At 39.1% G+C, this 22,534-nt stretch overlaps 1 protein-coding gene across 1 annotated transcript in view; it reads right to left on the bottom strand.

Annotated features, from left to right (window-relative positions):
* The window catches only part of SLIT3 (slit guidance ligand 3), a gene marked incomplete at both ends in the record, with an annotated part of 483,041 nt that overhangs the window by 421,176 nt on the left and 39,331 nt on the right, over positions 1-22,534 (bottom strand). The window contains one exon of the mRNA XM_080353334.1: positions 14,672-14,743. Within this exon, the coding sequence (XP_080209460.1) occupies positions 14,672-14,743 (72 nt within the window). The remainder of the gene's footprint in view (positions 1-14,671; positions 14,744-22,534) is intronic.

Genomic DNA, 22,534 nt, shown 5'->3' with positions numbered 1-22,534 from the left:
GGTCCTGCAGAAATAAACCATGAACCATCTATATGATACTCCCTTATTTCCTTATTATTTTTGGAGGAGAAACAGGGAAGCACCTATGTGTATTATATTATAGAATAATCCTAACATAGCCTACTGTGCAAGTCATTCTGTTGCTACAGGGTGGTTGTGAGCAGGGCAGAATCAGGTCACATTCAGGAAAGGGATATAGCAAATAACTTGCTCTCACAATGAGATGCTAACAAGATAAAATGTAAAAATACCAAATACCAAGGCACATCCTACCTCTGAAAAGTATACCAAAGCCAACTTTACAAGCAGATCTGAACAGCACAATTTAGGGCAAGAGATAGCTAAAAATGACTTACTTTAGCAGCAGTTCATCAATTCCAGCTCCTGATGACTTTCAAATTTTGTGGGAGTTGAGAAACCCCATCTCACACTCTTGCAAGATCCTGGTGATTGAGCTCAATCTTGCAGCTCTTAAGCACAATATCTTCCAGCACCCACAAAAATCCTGTCTACTACATTGAATCTTTAGTTTGGAATAGGAGAGGGGAAAAAAAGAAAAAACCCACAGTCTAGTATCCCATCCACATTAACTGCCAAACCTTGAACGAGCTAAAAGCTTCCAAACCATGACATTAAATACTGTAAATAATATATTTAACCACAGAATATTTCAGGTTGTAGGGGACTTCTGGAGGTCATGGGGTTCAACTTCCCACTCCAAGTGCAGCCAGTTTCAAAGTCAGGGGAGCTTAATGCATTCCATTCTTAAACAACAGCAAGAAAACCAGGAGAAACGATTGAGCTTGACAATGTGATAACTGAAATCCTTAAAAATCAAGCATATTCATGGGGAAAATAAAACACCCCTAAACACCCCAGTGACTGCTCATTCAAGACAAGCCACTGCCTCTATATATACAACTAATCCTCACAACCTGATGTTCAAACACTGATGTAAGTACAGAAAAAAATAAGCTGAAGAAACTCTCTGCTGAACTTCTCTCATTTTTGGGACAAGGCTACAGTCATGCTAGAGTCAAAAGGTCTCACTTTTCCATACATTTTGCTATGTTCAATGTGCTTTAAATGAAGAGAGTAATATTTTTTTCCTGTTGATGGCATTATTGTCAAAGGAAGTACTCTATGAAATGAATTAGGAGATATTTAAAACAAAAGACAAACAGACTAGTAACAAACAAGTGTCCACTTTTAGAGGTCTACCATTTACACTTTCCATAAAATTGTATTTATTTACATACATAATCTACAAATTTTAACTACCTAGTTTAAAGTAATCTACCCTACATTTTGCCATCAGACAAAAGGTCCATTACCAGCTACTTGCATCCACAGGCCAGACAATCCAGTGATTGGTTCTTTGTTCACACACTTATCTAAACAGAACAAAATCAGTTTACCTCATTAAAAAGGAGCTGGAGTGAGCCACAGCCGTAAGAGATTTAGGTGGTCCTCATTTTTAAAAACTAGCAATTCTATTTGGGAACAAGAGGAACAAGCAGTGAAGAAAAATAATTCCCCTCAAGCAATTGAAATACCAGTTTTGAAGACAAAATAGTGAAAAACCTGAGGCCAGTAAAAACAAACATTATTTTCTTTTGAAATTCACCACCAACTGGGGCAAGTAGCATGTTGCATTCCCCAGGCTTATTGGAAATTTGTTTCCTGACATGTCAGGAAAAAAATACCATTATTGCTCTGGTCTCTCTGGAGCATGTAATTACTGACACGTACAAATTACACTTTATCAAAAAAATCCAAAAAATGTTGCCTTGAAAGTCAAAACTAAACAGTCATCCTGAGCAATGTTAGTCTGATTCTGTTGCCATTAGAGGAAGGACTGGTAGAAATGGAAAGGATGTACCATGCACATGTATTTCCCAGTTCCATGACTAATACTGGAAAAGAATGATGGAGCTTCACTAGATAATAATTCCTTCAGGTGAGCCATTGCGTTCCGGGACAATGCTCTTGCTCAGGGAGAGATGTGCCACTACATCCTCTCAATAAACCAAGTACAATTACCTTGCTAGATTTACGTGCTTTATTAAGCCAATCTTACTGCAACGCAAAATCCTGGGACTGGTATTTCAAGTGTAGTCTTTGGCAGTCATAAAAGTACTTACTACAGCAGAAGAAATCTCAAGCCTCTTGAGTAAATGAAGGAAGTTGTTTAAGTGAAGTACCTCCTACCGACCAACAACTACTCCCAGCAAGTAACACCAACATCAGACATTAGAACAGCTGCCACTTCTGGGTAAAAAGCTCAAGTGCTAACAAAAGCTCAGCACAATACTCCAGCAGCTCTGCCGCAAATAACGGACTGCAAGGTGCGGGGTTAATTGAGCAATTATTGGGAAAAAGTAGGAAAGGGTGGTATGAGTACAAGAGACAAGAAATAAAGCAAAACTCCCATTCAAATACTTCCAAAGATTGTGTGCATATGCTAGTTATGGAAAAATCAGTTTACAGCTTGGAGACTGATAAGATCCTAGTGCACTCAGCAACCTTCTTCACTCTAGTGGTACAGAAAACACACTGAGGCAGGACTGACCCAGTGATGATTATCAGAACTAACACAATAGGGAGTTCTATTCATGTGATTGTCTGGTAGGAAACAAGATTATTCTCTTAACAAAAGAAACTAGCTGTGTAAGCATTACATTTGGTTTTGTATCAGATGCATTCAACATTTTTCCCCTCATAGTTCATTAAGCATTGGCATTGTATCTTGCATGTAAACCACTCAGAACATGAAATTTAACATTCCTCCATACATCAATAGGAATGAAGCAAATCCATAGCCTTTTCCTGGAGAAAAATCCCTCATAGATATGTCTCTAGTAACAGCCCATCAGTGAGTCTAACAGAGCAAAGCAAAACACAGGTACTTAATTCCAAATATGCTTTGTTCAATTTTCTGAATAGTATTTGCAATTTCATTGTAGAAAATCTCAAACTTCAACAGCAGCAATTACTGTATGTTTAGATAATCCCACTAAGTTCTAAAGCATTATGTAAGGGAAATATATTAAAAAATCAGCTCATGGACTTTTTATAGCACAAGGAGTTATAAGCCTTCATTTTCGGTATGTCACACTGAGTAAAGAAATAAAAGCAGCTCAAAGGCACACTGGGTATGACATCCTTCTCCTAGTCAGAATAAGATAATAAACTGCCCTTGCCACTCTGTTCTTGTAGCACCATTACATTTAATGACTTGCACCAGTTATTTTCATTTTATTTCGTAAATAGTTTCTACTCTTACAAGTTTTACAACATAGACTGCATTTGAGACATGGAACTGCATCAGCCTCTAGATCAAATACCTCCTGGTTCAGCTCTGCGTTGACCCTTCTGACCGGCACACATCTGCCTCAGAGCGCGATCCCATGGCTGCTCTCAACTCATTTGAATCATAATGAAAACCTGGATCATTTATGACTGTATTACAAAAGTAACCACAGTGCATTTAAAAGTAATAGCAGTATTCATTTCGGTGACCTTTAATTGTCAGAAATACTTTAAACAGGCATGCCCTGTTACCCCGTGAAGCATTTTGAAAAGTTCCAGAAAGCCCAACTTAAGCTTCCCATTGCACACATTACAGTTGTCAAGAATAAAACCAAATGAGAATTAAAACACAGAAGTGTCTGGTCTTGCATCATTTTACCCACCATACCCTTAGCTCACGGGGCGCTTGGATCACACATAAATCTCTGCTGCTGAAGCCGAGTTCTGCTGCTGGGAAACAGCAACCAGTAGAGCTGGATGCCAGAAACCAGTGACGGGAAATGGCTTTTCGGTTTTGATGTTGCTGATCGAAATCAAGACTTCATGTTCAGTGCTTATAATTGAGCCCTCATTAGTACCTCTAGAACAATGACCACGTCCCCCACTTCTACTACCCACTTGCACATCAAAGGAAAATCTTATAATTTGCAATGTATTTCCAAAATATTAGAAAGGACTTTTACAAGGCAACAAATGTAAACTTATCTTTACCCTCAGGATGATAGCCTATTATGGACAGCAATGTAAATATTTACATTATCATTGTTATATTTTTTCTGTTACACAGATGAGACATCTGTGGTTCAGGTCACCAGGTCTATCTGCTCCTACATTCACCTTGTGTGAGGAAGTGGCCTCAAATATGAAAAAAATGCTAAACACTCCTATTCTAATCTCCTGTTCACCAAAATATGAAAGTTACATTTATTCTGCATTTCTCCTAGTTGCAGTAATGAAAACTTCTGAGTGAATTTAGCACTGTTCATTCTGTGGCCAGTAGTCTAGGAGTTCCATACCACCTTACTGAACTAACCATTTGACAAAACGTTTCTCGGCTCCTTTCAACGTACAGTCAATAGGGAAAGTGCAAAAAACATTCACACATGAATTGAATAATTAAAAGTAGTATTTAAACAAGAAAAACTATATCCATATAGCAACAAATTATGTGCAAGTACACCACAATGTGCTGACATTTGCAGGATAGCCCTAGTAGCAAGGCCAAAAAGCCATGTTACCAAAGCAAATCTGAGTCTGACAAACTTTGAGCGCACACAATCCAGCTAACAGGGTTATGCAGTTTGGGAAAGGAGCCTGCCTACAAACCATCAGGTCAGGATAACTACAGGTGTAATACACGTGAAGGTACAACCTGCCTGTGCTCTGACCACAGTCTACACAGCTATCCAGTGCTGTCAAGCAAAAGAACGAAGTTCTGAAGACTAATGTTAGAAAATGGTGAGCCAATAGCGCCCACCCACAATTACTGTATTGTGAGAACTCTGTAATAGCTCTGTCATGTGGAAGCCCTCCCAACAGGGAGCTGAGTCACTGTGTTTTTCCCAGTTTTGACTTGTCACTCGAAACACCCAAGTTGAAACCTGTGAAAAAAAGATGCATTTCAGAGCTTGTGTGACCACCCTCAGAAAGCCCGGCTCCAGCTATCGAGGTGATGACTGACCGTGGAGTCCTCATTGAGTTCTCATTGCTGCAACCCACTTAAAGCAGAAACTCAGCCTGTGGAAGCTCTGAAAAGCCTAATTTTGCTAAACATTTCCATGATGTTCTCAAATATCCTGACTGTGGAGAACAGAAACCTTGGGAATTAATGTCTAACTGGCTAAAGTGACTACATACCAAATTTTATCAACATCAGTTTTTTTGATACTAAGAAGAAATTTAAGAAGCATCAAAAACTATTTACAATAGCCCTGTTGATGTCAAGTTCTGAGACAGACTTAAGTGTACAAAGCTACCATTGGTGTTAGTTAAATAAATTTTCCAATCCAGGATGGCATTGAACAGGCAATAACAGCAGAATAGTTTCTAATGTTATCTCAAAGACATGCAATTGGAAACTAGAAGGTGTTTGATAGTGCTTTAAAAGTAATCACATTCAGGAAAACTGACAGCCAGCAACATGGTTAAGGCTACAAAATAACTTAGTGGCAAATTTATCTCAAAAATTGTGAGCCTCTATTTCTTGAGCTGAACACCAACCAGAAGAGCACGTTGCCTTTCTAAGTGCATAGGAAAAAACAGTGAAAATGAAAGGCTGTAGTTAGCTGAGTAAAACAACTTATTTACAAAGACTGCACATGTGGTGTTTTTTCTAGAAATGTAGAATTCTTTGCCACAAACCACCTTATTACTAAGATGACCTGATCACAGAAGTTGGCAATAGATGTCTTTGTAGAAGAAAGATGCCACTAAAACCCAGAAGTAATTTTCACAAAGAGCGCCATTCCTTCTCCAATTGCGCCTATTTCCCCTAAGAGGGGAAACAATCCATCTGGAGACTGTACAATTAGAAATAACCAATTTTACACAGGGGACAAAGTAGCATTGAGGAGGGAGCCTTCTGTCTTTTTGACATATCTTCATTTGTTTTCTACTCTCACAACAATAAGAAAAAATTTTATTCACTTTTTTAAAAATTAACCTTCTGCACTAATTTAAACAGGAAAAAATCCTTAGACTCTCCAAATAAAACTGGTATACTTGTATTAAAAAAAATTGCTACATACGTTATTTACAATCAGAGCCAAAAAGAAGATACACAGAATGACTTCAGCTTGATAAATAGTATAAATGTCATCCAGCTATCTGCAGCACAAGCCTCTGACCTAATGCACATCTTTCTCAAGCCAGAAGTGCACCCCAGAGACCAGCAAACACTTACTGTAATTATTTACTGTCTTCTAAAAAGACCTGCTGTGATCTATACACAGTGAAACTACAATTATTGGATGTGGATAAAACCACAAAAACACACTGTTACAAGCCCATGCTATTTTGTCATGGCAACACCATAACTCAAAGCCATGTAACAATGGAATTGTCAGGATCCTGGCTTTCATGTGAGACGATAATGGAGCTCAGAGTCAGCAATCTGTGAGATATCTCTTGCTGGAAAAAGGAACAAACAGAAAAACAAAGAGGATACTGAGGAAATTTATGAACTGATTGCTTTTGCAAGCACAGCTTCTGAAGACAGCCAGGAGATAAAAGACTGAATTTGATCAGGAGTCATGATTTGATACTTCAGGCTTGCTAAGGAGCAGGCTGCAAAGGACAGTTTACAAGGGGCTGCTCTAGCAAGGCTTTCAGCAGCAAATTCTTGGCAAATCTACACATGCGAAACAGCCTCCTAACTACAATAAACATCTCAGCTATAAACGCACCCAACAGAAAGGAGACGTTGGTAAAACCTCATGCGCGCTGCCCTGGTCAAGCTCAAACCCAAAGTCACTGACTCAGCCCAGCCAACTTGTGCCTGCAGGCACAGCACACAAGAAAGACACCATATTGCACCTCAGCACCTTTATATTTCTGTTCCACAAGGTCAGTTTCCTAAGTAGAGCAGTAACCAGTTCCAGCTACCCCTACTAGGAATTACCTAATGAAACTACTTACACAAAATCAGATATACACACTGCACAAACACAAAAATCATAAGGAAACACACAAATCGAGAAAGGAGACGGCAAATAGTAATGTCTAAAAACAAAACTAAAAGCTAATACGATAAACAATTAAACAGACTACATTGGTTTTCAGTGTCTAATACATTTATGATCAAAATTGCTTGTAAGTATGCACAGCCACACAGTAATATGCATTTCTCACCAGCATCTCCAAAGTGTATGAATTACAGAACAAACCACTGCTTCCAGGCAGGTTTCATGTGGTTTTAACACCTAGCTTGAGGAGAAAAATGGAGCAATTAATGTATTAAAGCCAGCAAAAATAATAAAACTTGGCCTGGAAAGTCTTCAGAAGCATTTGCTATGTTTTGTATGTGTGCACTTTGTTTCTAACCTGCCTTTAAAAAATTAATAACAAAGGTCAAACAGATAATCAGTTTTTCCTGGTCCTCCTATAGGCATCACACTTGCATTTATGTATTTGACTGGTTTACACTGATACACATACCTCACTAGCTATTAACACGCATTTATTGCATAATGAACTACAAAACTTAGATCATCTAATAAAATGCATGGCTGTAGCTATAAAAAGCAGATAAGATGCATATCAGTGTTTTAAATTATTTTGAGGAAGAAAACATTAAATTAAATATAATCAGATAAAACACATTTTAAATTTCATTACAAATGACAGTGGATCAAGTTAAAGTTCGTTCTTATTATCCTCCTTCATCCTCCCAAACGCAGCAGTTGTATACAGAGAAAGAGGCCAGATAATTCCTGACAACCACTAACCGAACGGAACATCATGATGTAGTGGGTCCAACAAAAGATTCCCCTGTATCATTTTAGAAGTTCGCTAAGTAGCCCCCTTCCCCCCACTTGAGCCTTTTTTTGTTCCATCTTTGAACAATGAAGTGACACATTTCCCAATTTGTTTCAACGAAGCATTACCTAATTACTGTCTGAGTAGCACTTTAAAAAGCCAAACGTAATTACTGATAGTCACTGTTAGTGACTACTTGTCACTAATGCTACCCTGGGAAACATTAACTTACAATTAGGAGATACACACTCAACAGAAAACTGCAGGACTTATTATAATAATCTTACACTTTCATGACTGAAGATGAATGACCTCAGGCTAAGAAATCAAGTAATAGCATTCAAGCTTCGTTCGGAGTATATTTAGTACAAAATGTTTTTCTGTCTAAAATGCAGCTTGCTTCGCTACATATAAAGCATTCCCACTAATCCAGCTTTACTGACAAATCTCACTGAGCTACAAATACATGTTAAAAACAAGCAACACGTTACACAGTGGCTATTACTGATACTAAGAGGTTCACAGAATCCCAGAATGTCAGGGGTTGGAAGGGACCTGGAAAGCTCATCCAGTGCAATCCCCCCATGGAGCAGGAACACCCAGATGAGGTTACACAGGAAGGTGTCCAGGCGGGTTGGAATGTCTGCACAGAAGGAGACTCCACAACCCCCCTGGGTAGCCTGGGCCAGGCTCTGACACCCTCACCGGGAACAAGTTGCTTCTCATCTTTAAGTGGAACCTCCTCTGTTCCAGTTTGTACCCATTGCCCCTTGTCCTATCACTGGTTGTCACCGAGAAGAGCCTGGCTCCATCCTCCTGACACTCACCCTTTATATATCTGTAAACATTAATGAGTCCCCCCTCAGTGTCCTCTTGTCCAGCTCCAGAGCCCCAGCTCCCTCAGCCTTTCCTCACACGGGAGATGCTCCACTCCCTTCAGCATCTTGGTGGCTGCGCTGGACTCTCTCCAGCAGTTCCCTGTCCTGCTGGAACTGAGGGGCCACAACTGGACACAATATTCCAGGTGTGGTCTCCCCAGGGCAGAGCAGAGGGGCAGGAGAACCTCTCTTGACCTACTGATCCGTCCCCCTTCTAATCCACCCCAGGTACCATTGGCTTCCCGGCCACAAGGGCCCAGTGCTGGCTCATGTTCACCCTGCTGTCCCCAGGACCCCCAGGTCCCTTTCCCCTACACTGCTCTCTAATAGGTCATTCCCAACTATACTGGAACCTGGGGTTGTTCCTACCCAGATACAAGACTCTACATTTGCCCTTGTTATATTGCATTAAATTCTCTCTGCCCAGCTCTCCAGCCTGTCCAGGTCTCTGATGGCAGCACAGCTTCCAGTGTCAGCCACTCCTCCCAGCTTGGTGTCATCAGCAAACTTGCTGATAGTGCACTCTATTGGTTGTCCCATTCCATTAAAACAAATCATTTGTCTACAATATCTCCATCCTGTTTATCTTGCTACTTTAATGTCCTTTGGAAATAACTATACATGAATACAGTAAGACATTGGGCCACTGATAACTACAAAGTTTAAAAACCTTGAGATGTAACAGGTGGCTCCCAGGGCTCTGCTCTCACAGCGCTCAGCTTTAGTCTCAATTTTAGATTCTGATACTACCATAAAAAGTAAACTAGTTTATTTCAGAGTCTAATGGATACCTCAACTAGTCAGTTTTGGTACCAGATTTCAGAATGTTTAAGCTTCCAGAGCCTGGTTTGTTTTGTCAAGTGACAACTAGGAGAGTCCATTAAAAGTGAATGGACCCAATAAATGCTCCATGGGTGTAAATTTGGTGGAGGTGTAAACCCTCACTGCAAGACCTGAGTTTAAAGCACTTTTCAGAGTTTTTTTCATCTACACAAAGGAATTTTACCTCGACTAAGTGTTATGGCTTTAGGTATGGAAGTGGCAACAATGAAACAAGTATTTCCTTACATGATGAGGTGTTGGTGTTTTGTTTTTAAATATCTTTAAGTACCTCATGGACCACTAACATACTTGGACTTTAGTGAAAAGCAGATACACTCTGATCATTTTATATACCAGCTGTGCACACAAAGGAAACTCAGGATCCCAGCATGCACAAAGCTTTGTTTACAAACTGGGCCAATAAATTTCACAAGTTGTTTTGGCTATTAGAAAATAATTGTCTTGGAATCAAACCCCAGTTATATACCTGTTAAATTATGTTTTGGTATAGTTTAATTTTTCTGTGCATTTCATCACTCATTTATATTAATAGTACTATTTATTAATATCTAGTCATAAAGAAAATGGTATCTGAAACTATATATAAAAAAATCTTGCTTGTATCCATTTCTGAATTTATTAAAAGTGCTTTTTCTTTGATTCAGTTTTCTCATTAAAAGCATTTGTGGTTTGAATTATTAGATGCTTATTTATCCCAGATAAAATATTTAAGATGCTTTAAAACCTAGGAAATTAAGGCAACAGAGCAATGGCAAACATTTCCACTAGAGAATCCAATCAAGTGTCCATTCACCATCCAACTTAAACTTCAAACTCTAATCTAAACTAAAGCAAACAAAACACACAAGTCTCAAAGCCACTCTTTCTAGAAGACAAGGCCCAAAATCTTATGAGAAACTCATTTTGTGGGACGTTTCGCATTCCATCTGAGGTTTATTCCCCTATATATGTATTCCTGCTTCTAATATCAACCAGATGTGACAATGAAGACTAAGCAGCACTGTGAAAGATGCAAGGATATCTTGTAACTCAGCATTGCAGGAGAAAAAAAGGCAAAGGTACCGGAGCTAAGTGACTGAAGAAGTCATTCTAACCCAAGAAGCATTCTAAGTTAGATTCTATTACTTATTAGACTGCATTTCAGTGAAAATGCACAGTGTCCTGCCATAAACACGCTCTGGTGACAAACACAAGCCACCAGGGACAACAGCAGAGTTGTCCCAAACTATGACAACGGTGTACATGTGAAACAAGAGAAGAACCCAATGTCACCAAACAGGTTTGTTGTCCAGCTTTTCAAACATCATTGATGGGAAAAATTAACATTCTACATTTCAATTTCCGGCAGCAACAAGGCTGAAGAGACTTTGACACTGGACTAGATGAAAAGGTTTGTTCCTTTAGTCTACTCAGCGGCAGATTTCAGCCCAGCCGACAGAGCGCTGCGAAAAGTCTTCACGTTTGTTTGGCAACCTTTAACTGCTCCTGAAACATGAACGGGTTCTTCCCTGAAACCCTCCAGTGTACAAAATTCCTGCGTGTTTAAGCAGGGCAGTCACTCCATCTCCACCTAATTCCATTAATGCTAATAAATATACCCAACTTTCGCATGATTATCAAGTTATCCAACTTAAAATGTCCCCTTTGAGTTTAGTTTTATATTTTAAAATAATTGAATCTGCACTTTCCTTAACAAAGTCATAGGCTGTTACAGTTCACCACATGCCTGCTAAAGAGAGCAGCTGTAAGAATCACTGCTGATTACATCTGTATTTGCTATGTGGACAAGACCACATATGAGCTGCTCTTTCCAGCAAATAAAGCCAAATTTTTCATTTTAGCCATACCACATAGCAATATTTAGTTCTTAAAACTTTGCACCTCTGGCGCTGTAGCAAGCTTAACAATTAAAACACTCAATTTTGTACTTGGTGGTTTATCAGGATCATAGCTATTAGAGTACAATAACTGACTCGCAGCTTAGTAGCCCAGACTCAGTTTGCAAATATAACAACAGAAGTAATATACCTATACTATGGAAAAGAAAAATTGAGATCGCTCTTATCTACACTTCCTAACATCCGTTTTAATTCACTCATCGTAAATTCCAGAGACAAGTCATAACACACTTGTTATGGGAGAGAACAGCTCGGAAATTCAACCAGCAGTAGGACCAAGACAGTCACACACCCAAAGAAAAGGAAACTAACCCTCTTAGACTCATATTTCTGTTGTGCCTCAAAGTATGAAGATGCATATACATGCATGTATTTTTACAAACTCTACTGGGTAGCATATTGTGCATTCTTATGCCATCACTGAAAAATGTACAACCAAACCGCAATTGGAACCGTAACAGTTCACTCAGCTAGGGTTGACTTAAATAAATATAGTGAATATTTTAAGTAACAATTGTATCTTCAAAATAAAAGGCAAATTTCTACTAACAGTGCTGAAGTGATCTATCTAAAGCATCACTGAGCAGCAAGCAGGACCCTGAATGAATGTCAGCCAATAAAGACAATGTTTCAACAGCACCCGTTGGGAGGCATTACAGAACAGGGCATTCTTATTAATCATTTAATGTAACTTGTTTGCAATCTTTATATTCTAAACCTAAAATTATTACCCTTGTTTTTAAGAACTATAAGGTATTATGATTACATGATCACTCTGGTATTGAAAAGCCTCAATTACTGTCACTTCACTTCTTTGTGCAAGGTTCCCTAAGGCAGATGCACACAAGTTCAACACACACAACCTTCCCTCAAAACCACAAATCACCAGAAAGTTCCTTTGAGTTTGATGATACCACGTAGAGCATAACCTCTCACAGAGGAAGTTCCAGCATGTTCAACTGGAATTTGTGTTAGCAGATACATCTACACTCTATAAAAAACAATTATCTTGAAAGCATCACAACCTATATAAAGCAACTCTTCTATGAAAAAAATATAACTAGCATCTTCTGGAGACCAGATAATGGTATCTGCAAGTCAGTACCGGCTCACACTTGAGACTCAAGAGAAGTTTCAAGATAGAGAATTTCAAACACATGCAAAAACAACATTAGGAAATAGAACCAAATCACTCAACCTTAGCAAATCCATTGAGCAAACATTTTCTAGTGCATTCAAAAGCTGCAACAAAGCTTGCAAAAACAAGTCTAACAAAGATTATTCAAGCAAATTTTGAGATTAAGACACAGCTATTATTTGCAATTATTAATATTTGTATACATATTTTTCATCTCTGGAACAACAACATTGACTTGAACAGTTTTTCCAGAAGCATGTTCCGGCAACAAAGTTCTCCAAAACTGTATCAGTATCATCCACTGGACAAGACCATTCAATGTGTCTGCTTTTAAAACATCAAAGACTCTATTTGTCTAATTAGTCAGCTGATTCCAAAATCAGTCTTCACCATCACCATGTGTTTTATATTTCCACAGGAAGAAAAAAATTACCTCACTGCCTAAATGGTTTGTTTGCATACAGGGGTATTAAAACAATTATGAAAACCCCACATGGCTCTCAGCTTTTTAAGTCTCTTTTATAAATCATCCAGTCATTGTGCTAACACCCAAAAAAAAAAGCCAAGCTCATATTAGTCTTCTCTTTCTGTTCAAACTGGTCTTGATGCCATCTAAACATTCGATAACACAGTTTTTATTTTTCAAAGAGATCAAAAATTCTTTACCTCTCCATATTTCTTCATCTTCCTGACAAGCCAGCAGCCATAACTTTGCTAATCTGCCTGACAATGCCTTAATTTAAAAATATTTTTTTAAAAACTAAAAAGAAATTATAACAATCTGTATTATGCCAACAGGCTCATTTTTAAATATAAGTATGCCACCTCCCTCTGTGGACATCTAGACTACACTGGTGTGGCAGGATGCAAACCCTCCTCTCTCCCCCTCCCTCCTTCAATATGGAAGGAGTAGACACATCTCCCTCTCTCTCTGCTGCTTGAGGCTAACAGCGTTTTTTGGCCCCAGAGCCCCTGGCCAGGGCCGTTAGGAGAAGGGAGCACCAAGGCACCAGGAGCCGCTGGGCACCCGCGGCCAGTGCGGAGGATGTTTGGAAGCTTCAGGGGCACCCACAGCCAGAGTGGGGGCGCAGAGAAGCTTCTGGAATGTCCACAGTCAGATCTGATCAGCCTATAAAAATGGGATTCTTGTCAAGACTCTGCCCCTTGCGCATGACCTCTTGGAGTTGAGCCACTGCTGCCAGGAGCCACTGCCCCCCGTCCCAGGACGGAGACTCCGCTTGCCTTGCCGTCACATGTGTGAGCAAAATTAACCCTCGCGGGATTCCGAGTGTATCTACTTTCCACGCAGATTTGCACGTGTATTTATACTTTCCGTGCTCAATACAAGCATGTGTATAAATTAATCCTCGCAGAACCGCGAGTGTGTTTTCCTCCTGTGCTTCCACATAAGCACGTGTAATAAATATTCCATGCACATTTGCATGTGTATTGCTCCTCACAGGATTGCTAGTGTATTATAAATTTACCCTCACGGAATCGTGAGTGTACACTTTCCGTACTCAATACGTGTACGTGTAACTCTTTAAAGTGATTCCACACCACGTTCAGGCAAGTGTGGACTCTTCCCGGACTCAGGGACGGCTCCGGCATTATTTTGGGTGAGGCCACGTGCACGCACGCTGTGGACCTCTTGTTGTATTAGTTGCTGCCCCTTAATAATTTTCCTCAACTGATACCCAAACCTGTATTCAAGCCACTTCTGGAGTGCTAAAACCCTGTTTCTCACCAGTTTATTAAAAGTTGTTTTGGACCGTGTTGTCCCTAAAACTAACCTCGGGGTGCCTTCGTGACAACTGGATATGAAAAGGTGACACTTTTCATAGTTTCTATAATTCTTTACAGACGGTTGAAAATAACTTACCTTGAGGTCATCATGGTAAATATACAAGAAACAGAAAAAAATATGTAGTTTCTCTTCCCTCTGATCTTTATGCTCTACTGAATTATGACTACACAGATGCAAACTTAACACATGATCTTGAGAACACTTATTATCTAGCAGTTCTAAGTCCACGGAAAGTAAACATATCACAACAGTAAAAATACAAACAAGTAAATCTGAATAATAAGACACAAACAACAGAAACAAATCAGATCGTACTTACAATCTCGTCAACTTCTGTGTGTTCTGAAAAAGCAGCTCTGGAAGAACTTGCAATTTATTCTTGTTCAGACGCCTAAAGAGAGTTATAGTTATAAAAAAAAATTAGATTATCTTGAAATTTAAGAAGGTTATTCCATTATGCATAAACACATGAAGCTCCAGTTGTATTAAACCTCATGCTACAAACTCAGCATAGAATGCATTTCGTATGTTATTCATACACAAGCCAAACAGATCATGCCATCTGGAGACCGCCTGCCTATGTGCTTCAGGTAGGGAGAGAAATGACAATCACCACAAACTCAATGTTTTAATGCAGATAAGTACACAAATATATTTTCTTTAATTTTGCTCTGGATGCCTCCTAAAGGTGAGTCCTACATCCCTCAAGGTCAGATTCCACCGCTCCAAGAGTAGTTACCAGGAGGGATCTGGATGTTCTCTCTCCTTCTAAAAATGTAGACACAGTAAATTAAGTAATTTGACCAACTGAGACAACTTCCAGATTAGCTATTATTTCTATGGTATATACACAAGATATTATTTTTAAGAATTGCCATATGAACATACAGGTAACCAGGGGAACCAAACAACTATAGGTGATTTGAAATATTATAGAATCCTAATCTTTAAGATTCTTCCAGAAACATTGTAGACAACTGCTTGATGTTTACACATTAGTTCATTTTACTAACTGTGAAAAGCTCTACACTGATGACCACAACAAGAAAACAACTGTTCCAAGTTGCCCCAGCCCAGTAGCTATAAAAAGCTTCAGCTTCCCCTCCTTCCTAAAACACATGACAGCCCTGCAGAACTCCACAAGTCGTTCCGCTTAGAAGCAACAATCATTTTCTACAATCCTTTTTCTGCTGACTATGAAAACAGTTGATTTCACAGCCCTAACGCTGTTATTTACATAATGACATTGACCTAAATTACATACAACTCCACTGTTCTAAATAGGAAGCTGACTTTGTCGTATATGTTCACACATAAGCCTGTATTTCTGCCTCCTTTGTTCCCAGCCTACCTGAAAAGTTAACTTTGATAACAGATCTAATTTTGCTAGAGTTAGGATCTCAGCAGACACCTGGAACTTTCAGATAAGTATTGAATAGCTCAGCACCCAGTATCTGGTTTCCAGTTTTCTTGCACGCTGCTAATTTCACTACCAGAATCCAAGAATTTTTCGGAATTGAGAAGCCTTCCTTGGAGATCAAACTAGTGTTGTGGGGTTTTCATACAGCAGAGTTTTCATATGGCTACCATATGAACACATCTTGCAATATAAAAGGGTGATGGGGGAGAGGGAAATATTTCCTTCTCTTCCTGACACCTAGACTCGATCAAAGGCTGCACTCACAAGCTTGCTTACAGAGCCTAAATGTGATGTGTTATGCACACCACGGTCCGACTTAAGCAGGTTGGATAACTGGTTATTTCACAGTGTTTTTGATGACTACCCAATTACATTTGAGATAAATGAACAAACCAGTAAATGAAAAACTAAACAAGAGAGACACTAAGCATTTGGGAAAATACACAGGAAGGTTTTAAGCTGGATTCCTCTACTGACGTGAAATTTCACACTTTACGGCAAATTAATCTTCTTTAACTTAAGGTTGATAGCAATGTGCTACTTAATCAAATTCATATTTTCAGTTAAACATGTTCATATTCTGGAATAGTTGATCTGCTGAGCAAAACAAAATACTATGAAAAAAACTAGTTATGATAATACAGGTCTTAGCACTCTTGAGTTCCATCCTCACTCATTAAGACCACCATCAGTTCTTGAGAGACACTAAATATGTTGAACTTAATTATTGATCAGATGAAATCAAGACCACCAGTGAAATGCATCAATTCCACAGAGCTGTCTGATGTTTATGACTGTGTCTGATCATCATTTCAGCTCTCACCATGTACCTGCAATTACCCACTGCCAATCCAAAGTCATGTACCTTATCTCAAAGCAATGTCCAAGGAATATGTTTTAAGAATCTTATCTCTGTGTGCTAGAATTTCACAAATGCTGAGTTTATGCTTATTGTTTTAAACCACAGAAACTAAGCCAAGTCAGATTAAGTTTCTACAACATGACTTAGAAGAGCAACAAACAGACAAGAAAATGTATATAGAAACAAAATATTGTATTTTCAAGGTTCGAAAGTTTGTAACCCGAGAACTCAAACATTTACAATCTACAGTGACACAAACAACTACTTAAATAAAAAAGGCTAACATCACTTTCTTCCCCCTAGTTCATTACAAAATTAATCCAGATCATCAAATATGTTAAGTAATTTTCTATTCTCTGTATGGGCCCTACCTGTGACAGACGAAGCAACAAGTTCTCAGCTGCCTTTTAAAATCGTCATAAGCATTTTAACATTTCATCCTGACATTACCTTAGTATTGATTTTCTTTCAAACATCACATGAAGTAAAGTACACACAATGATGCATTTGAAAAGCTCACATTGTGACCTACTGTTCACTGGCAGCAAACATTTTGTATTGGCCTAAATTTAATATTTTTAACATTATATTGTTATAAATGAAGTGTTGGTCTTTCTATCCTGCAGCAGTAAGCAAGCCAAACCCATCTATCAAGACTAATAACTTGGTGACGTTATTCCTTTGCTTTAACTCATATAAGGTCGATTTTCAAAATATCCCATCAGCACAGGTTAGTGCTCCTGCACTGCACGTGGCCCTGTCCTCAAAACACCGCACAGGCACAGCACTTGTGTCACAAGGAGACCTTGCAGCCTCTAAGCCAAGGCTATGGTACAAAGTGATAACTAAGTGAATCTTAGGTAACAACAAACATCTGAAGAGCCCATGGCTACTGGTGGCTCTCTTCAAGCTATGGAAACTCTCCAACCATCACTTTTCTAAGATTTACCTCAAGTTGGAATTCCTGCCAAAATCATTTCATTGATCATTTGATTCTCAAGGGAACTCAAAATGAATAGGGTTTTGTTTCTCTTGAACATCACCTACTGCATTTAAATAACTCCTACTGCAGTACTCACTTCAGTGTAAGACTAGATCACCTCATATAAATTTAGACATACTTGATGCCGGATAATAAATATTAATACAAGCATGTTAAATCTATGTGCCAGAACACCACCAGTAGCCTGGGAAAAAACCCAATCACACATCTTATTTCTCCTCCTGGGCTTGAGAGGAAGGCCATTAAGAAAGTTCTCAATACAGCAGTATCAATATACCAGACAGGATGTTTTTAAATCCTATAAAAGAGACACAGAAGTGTTTCAAAATTATATAATGAAAAGAGCAAATGTTCTGAATGGTCATTTATAAGCACTGTTTCCTCCAGTTTGACAGAGAAGTGCCAAACAAATGAAATGTAGTGGAATAGTTCCCAACACACCATTTGACAAGAATGTCACTTCATCCTCATCTATCAGAAAGCTCCAGGACAAAATACAGAAATTTCAAATACAAGGAGCAGGATTGCAAGCCCAGGACAGCACAAGCTCTAATGCAGCTGCTCCTTAGAAGTAACTCACAAGCACAGGCTGAGCTCAGCGTAAGAAAACCGGAGTGCAGCAGCCCCCGTGTACACAAAACACCCCAAAGACAGGTATGGAAATTCCTTATGCTTGCCTATGAGAGCCTTTCACCATCATGTTACTGCCCAAGTCTTTTTCTGTCAAGTGTTTAATTCTAATTACAACAGTGTTTCTGATTTTATAACATACCCTGGAAAAAGTGAAGCCATATTTTATTACAATAAAATAAAAATAATCTGCAAGAAAATCATAATGAAATGAGCCAAAATCTTGTGAAATGATTTTCTGGACATTGTTCTTGTGACTGCACTGTACTAACAAATACAGATATTCCAAATTTTAAATTAGTGACTTATTTGAAATAGAAATGACATTAAGATATGATGTCTGGAAACTGGCTTTCAAAGCCAAGACATTTTTGCAACTGCAGCTTACTACATCATGGAGGAATGACATCAGTTCTGTGAATCTGGAGAGCAGACCAGAATTAAAGACAGTCTCATTTACACTCTCTCGAGCAAAATCAGCCAGATTTCAACTGTCACACTGAATCCTTTGCTCAAACTGGGAACAGCAGCTGGGACTCCAAGCACACCAACTAACATCTTCGATCCATCCTCTTCTCTCACATTAGAACATCCACCCTGTGTTTGGCACCTGTGTACACACAACACCAACCATCGCCAGACCGGTACCGATGGACACCGGGGAAAGGAAGGAATCTGGGGCACAGAGCCAGACGAGATCTGGTCCAGGTTATTTGACCTGGGACTGCTGGATGAGAATGCAGCTGTTCAGTCTCTGTAGTATTTTGAACTGAATGTTTTACAGCTAATAAGACCTGCAAAGTATTCCGGGAATTCAGAGCACTGGGCAGAATGATGCATAATCATCTAAAGATTAGCTCTAGTGCTGGATCAGAAGCAACTCTGGATGTGCACAGCATGGAGTCCAGACTAATAAAACCTCCTGGAAGCTGAAGAACTGTGCAGAGAGGCTCTCCAGGAGTCATATCAGCTCTGGCAATACCTGCATTGAGTCAAATTTATTAAGTCTGACTAGACACATGCTGATTGTACGGTCAACAGTCTCCATACACCACAACTCCCTCCATCTTCCAGATTACTTTATCCGCTATTATGCGTCAAAAACACAACTTAGCACATTCTGTTTTGTTAGTCTGCTCCTCAAGTCCCCATAAGTGACTCATAAAAGCTGACCGACCACCAACCATGCACAATAGCTCTCAGCATGGAAGCAATGGGCCCCCAGAAGTCCATAGGTCACCTCCAAGGCATCCAGGTAAGATCACCTTTCTGGCACAAGGTCCTCTCAGTAGTCTCAAATGTATATTCACCTTTGCTGCCGTTGGAAGATGTTTAGGAAGCGGTACATGGTAAAGGCGGAAAACCTGTATTTATGTATGCAGGAATTCACTACAAAAGTGAATTAGTGTTACTTTTGAAATTATTACTGGCACTCTTTCCGTAACTAAGATTGCTTAGTAAACCAAAAAATTCAGTCCAGGATATAAGCTTACCTAGGAATTTAGTTGTGTTTGCATACAATATGCTTTCATCCTCTTAAAATCCCTCATATGGAATCAGACGTATAAATGGTTCAACTCTTTTAATCACGTTATAAAATAATAGAGAGTTAAAACTTCAGTGTATGAAGTACCAGGGTGCTACGGGAGCACTTCTATAAAACGTGTATATTATATATAATCATGTCCGTAACATTTATATGCATAGTATCTCTCCCAACCACAATGGTTTTGAATGACAGCTTTATATAACAAAACTTGATACTTACTAGATGTGTTCATGAATTTTTAATAAAAGAAGAACAACTCCTCCTTTCAATGCTGCAGACAGTGAGACACGTCAGCATTATTTTCTAAGATATATAGCTCAGGTGACTTGTTAACTATTGTTCTGAATATTGCATGACATTATTTTCAAGGCAGATATAAAATAAGCATGAAACAAAGCAAACAAAATGAGATGTTACCTACAAGAAGAAAACTAATCATACCTTTAAAAGCAACTGGTGAGCTATACACTGAGAAAGGGCTGCTTTTCTGAAACAGTGCTAAGCTACTTAATGGGCACAAAAACAGACAAGTAGTAGGGAGAGAAGAGTGCAAAAAGAGACCAAGAAATCAGAATGCAAATAAGAACATCTTTTAAAAATTAAAAACCAAGAGACTTGCCTACTATTCCCAAAAGGCAGAGTCTTCCACAGTACTGTCAGAAATGGGAACTGCTGGAAACAGTCCAGCACAGGGCAACAAAGGTGCTGAAGGGAGTGGAGCATCTCCCGTGTGAGAAAAGGCTGAGGGAGCTGGGGATCTGGAGCTGGACAAGAGGAGACTGAGGGGTGACCTCATTAATGTTTACAGATATATAAAGGGTGAGTGTCAGGAGGATGGAGCCAGGCTCTTCTCTGTGACAACCAATGGTAGGACAAGGAGTAATGGGTTCAAACTGGAACACAAAAGGTTCCACTTCAATTTGAGAAGAAACTTGTTCCTGGTAAGGGTGGCAGAGCCTGGCCCAGGCTGCCCAGGGGGGTTGTGGAGTCTCCTCCTCTGCAGACATTCCAACCCGCCTGGACACCTTCCTGTGTAACCTCATCTGGGTGTTCCTGCTCCGGCAGGAGGACTGGACTGGATGAGCTTTCGAGGTCCCTTCCAATCCCTGACATTCTGTGATTCTGTAGGAAAGAGTAAGAAGGTCACTAGAAGCAAAAAAGAACTTTATGCTGGCCCAAACTGCTCAGCATACTCATAGGTGAGCCAAAGAATTGGAGGTGTAGGGGATAACAAAATTTGTTGAACATATGAAGTGAAGGCTGATAAACTCAAGAAAGAACTGATGGTATTTAGTGCCTGAATGGCAAAAAGACATTTATAATTCATGGCAGGTAAAATTTAACAGATATGCAAGGAAACATGTTTTAAGTTCATGCACACAACAGCAGTCTCAAACCTGAAAGTCACTTCTTAGGAAGCAGAGCCATGAAAACATCAACTCACAGCTCTGTAGCAATCAATAGAACAAGTGTTACAATTGTTAGAAGAGTAATGGATGAAATTATCATTTCTCTACGTAAATATGTGATATATCCACATGTTAAAGACCGAAAACTTTTGGAATTTCCACTGAGAAAGGATCCCATGAAGTCTGGATAAAGATAGCAAGGATGATCAGAATTACAGAGCAGCTTCCATATTGGAACAACTCAGACACAGACTCCCCACAAGGAAAACAGCTGACAACACACTAAAGGGCTGTACAATTATGATGCAAAGGAAGGTGATAAAAAACAGTTGTTCTCATCTTCTGTAACACAAGAAAAAGCTTGGAAGTATCAAACACTGTTGATGGTAGCTTCAAAAAACAAATGGAGTTAATTTTCTCACACAACTTGCAGTTAAATTGTGTAATAACCGATTGCGTATCAACAGTCGTTAATGTGGATATAGAAGACAAACAATTAAGAAAAAACATTAATATTAATTACAAAGACCAAATTGATGATTCAAGTGATCTCTGCCATTATGTAATGCACATGTACTTATGTACATATTCAGTTTTTCTTCATTTGCTCTTCCTTAGAGTTTCAATTGGAGACATGACACAGCCTGACTTACACTTAGGGTCTCAGTTACTATGGCCATTATCTTTCGGTGCAATTTTTCTGTTCAGTCTCACCAGGAAAGAATATAAACTCAGTACTAGAGATTTTAATTAACACTAAACAACACTAATGTAGATTTTAAGCCTCTATTCAAAGCACCACTGGAAAGACTCCAGACTGTGACATTTGCCTGCTGCACAAATCCAATGTGTTCCCAGTATAGGGCTTAAAAAGACTATATGAACATCAACAAGCGAAATACAAGATGCATAATTACAGTTCCAATTAAGAGATAATTATACGTGTACGTATGAACATAGGTAAATGTATATCCACATATCTGTGCATACAGCTCCAACATTACTTCCCTCTCATTTTATTTCAGCCAACGCCCCTGTGTCCCAGCTTTGACACCCCCAAATGCCTCCAAGTGAGGTCTCTGCCCCTCCTGGTTACACTGCATGCTGAATTCTACTCTCATATGATATAAACACAGAAATGTCTATACTTCACAGCTTTATCACATTACAAACTTCACTTCTTTGCTTTATGATTCAGATAGCCTAAAATGTAGATTTCTAGAATTGGTGACCTTTAAAAGTCCCAAGAAGTATGCATGCAACATTGCCCTCCAGCATATTATTATTTTCTTTAGAGCAGCTACATATA

Source organism: Nesoenas mayeri, assembly GCF_963082525.1.
Source record: "Nesoenas mayeri genome assembly, chromosome: 14".
NCBI lineage: Eukaryota > Metazoa > Chordata > Aves > Columbiformes > Columbidae > Nesoenas > Nesoenas mayeri.
This window is presented reverse-complemented; position numbering and strand designations above follow the sequence as displayed.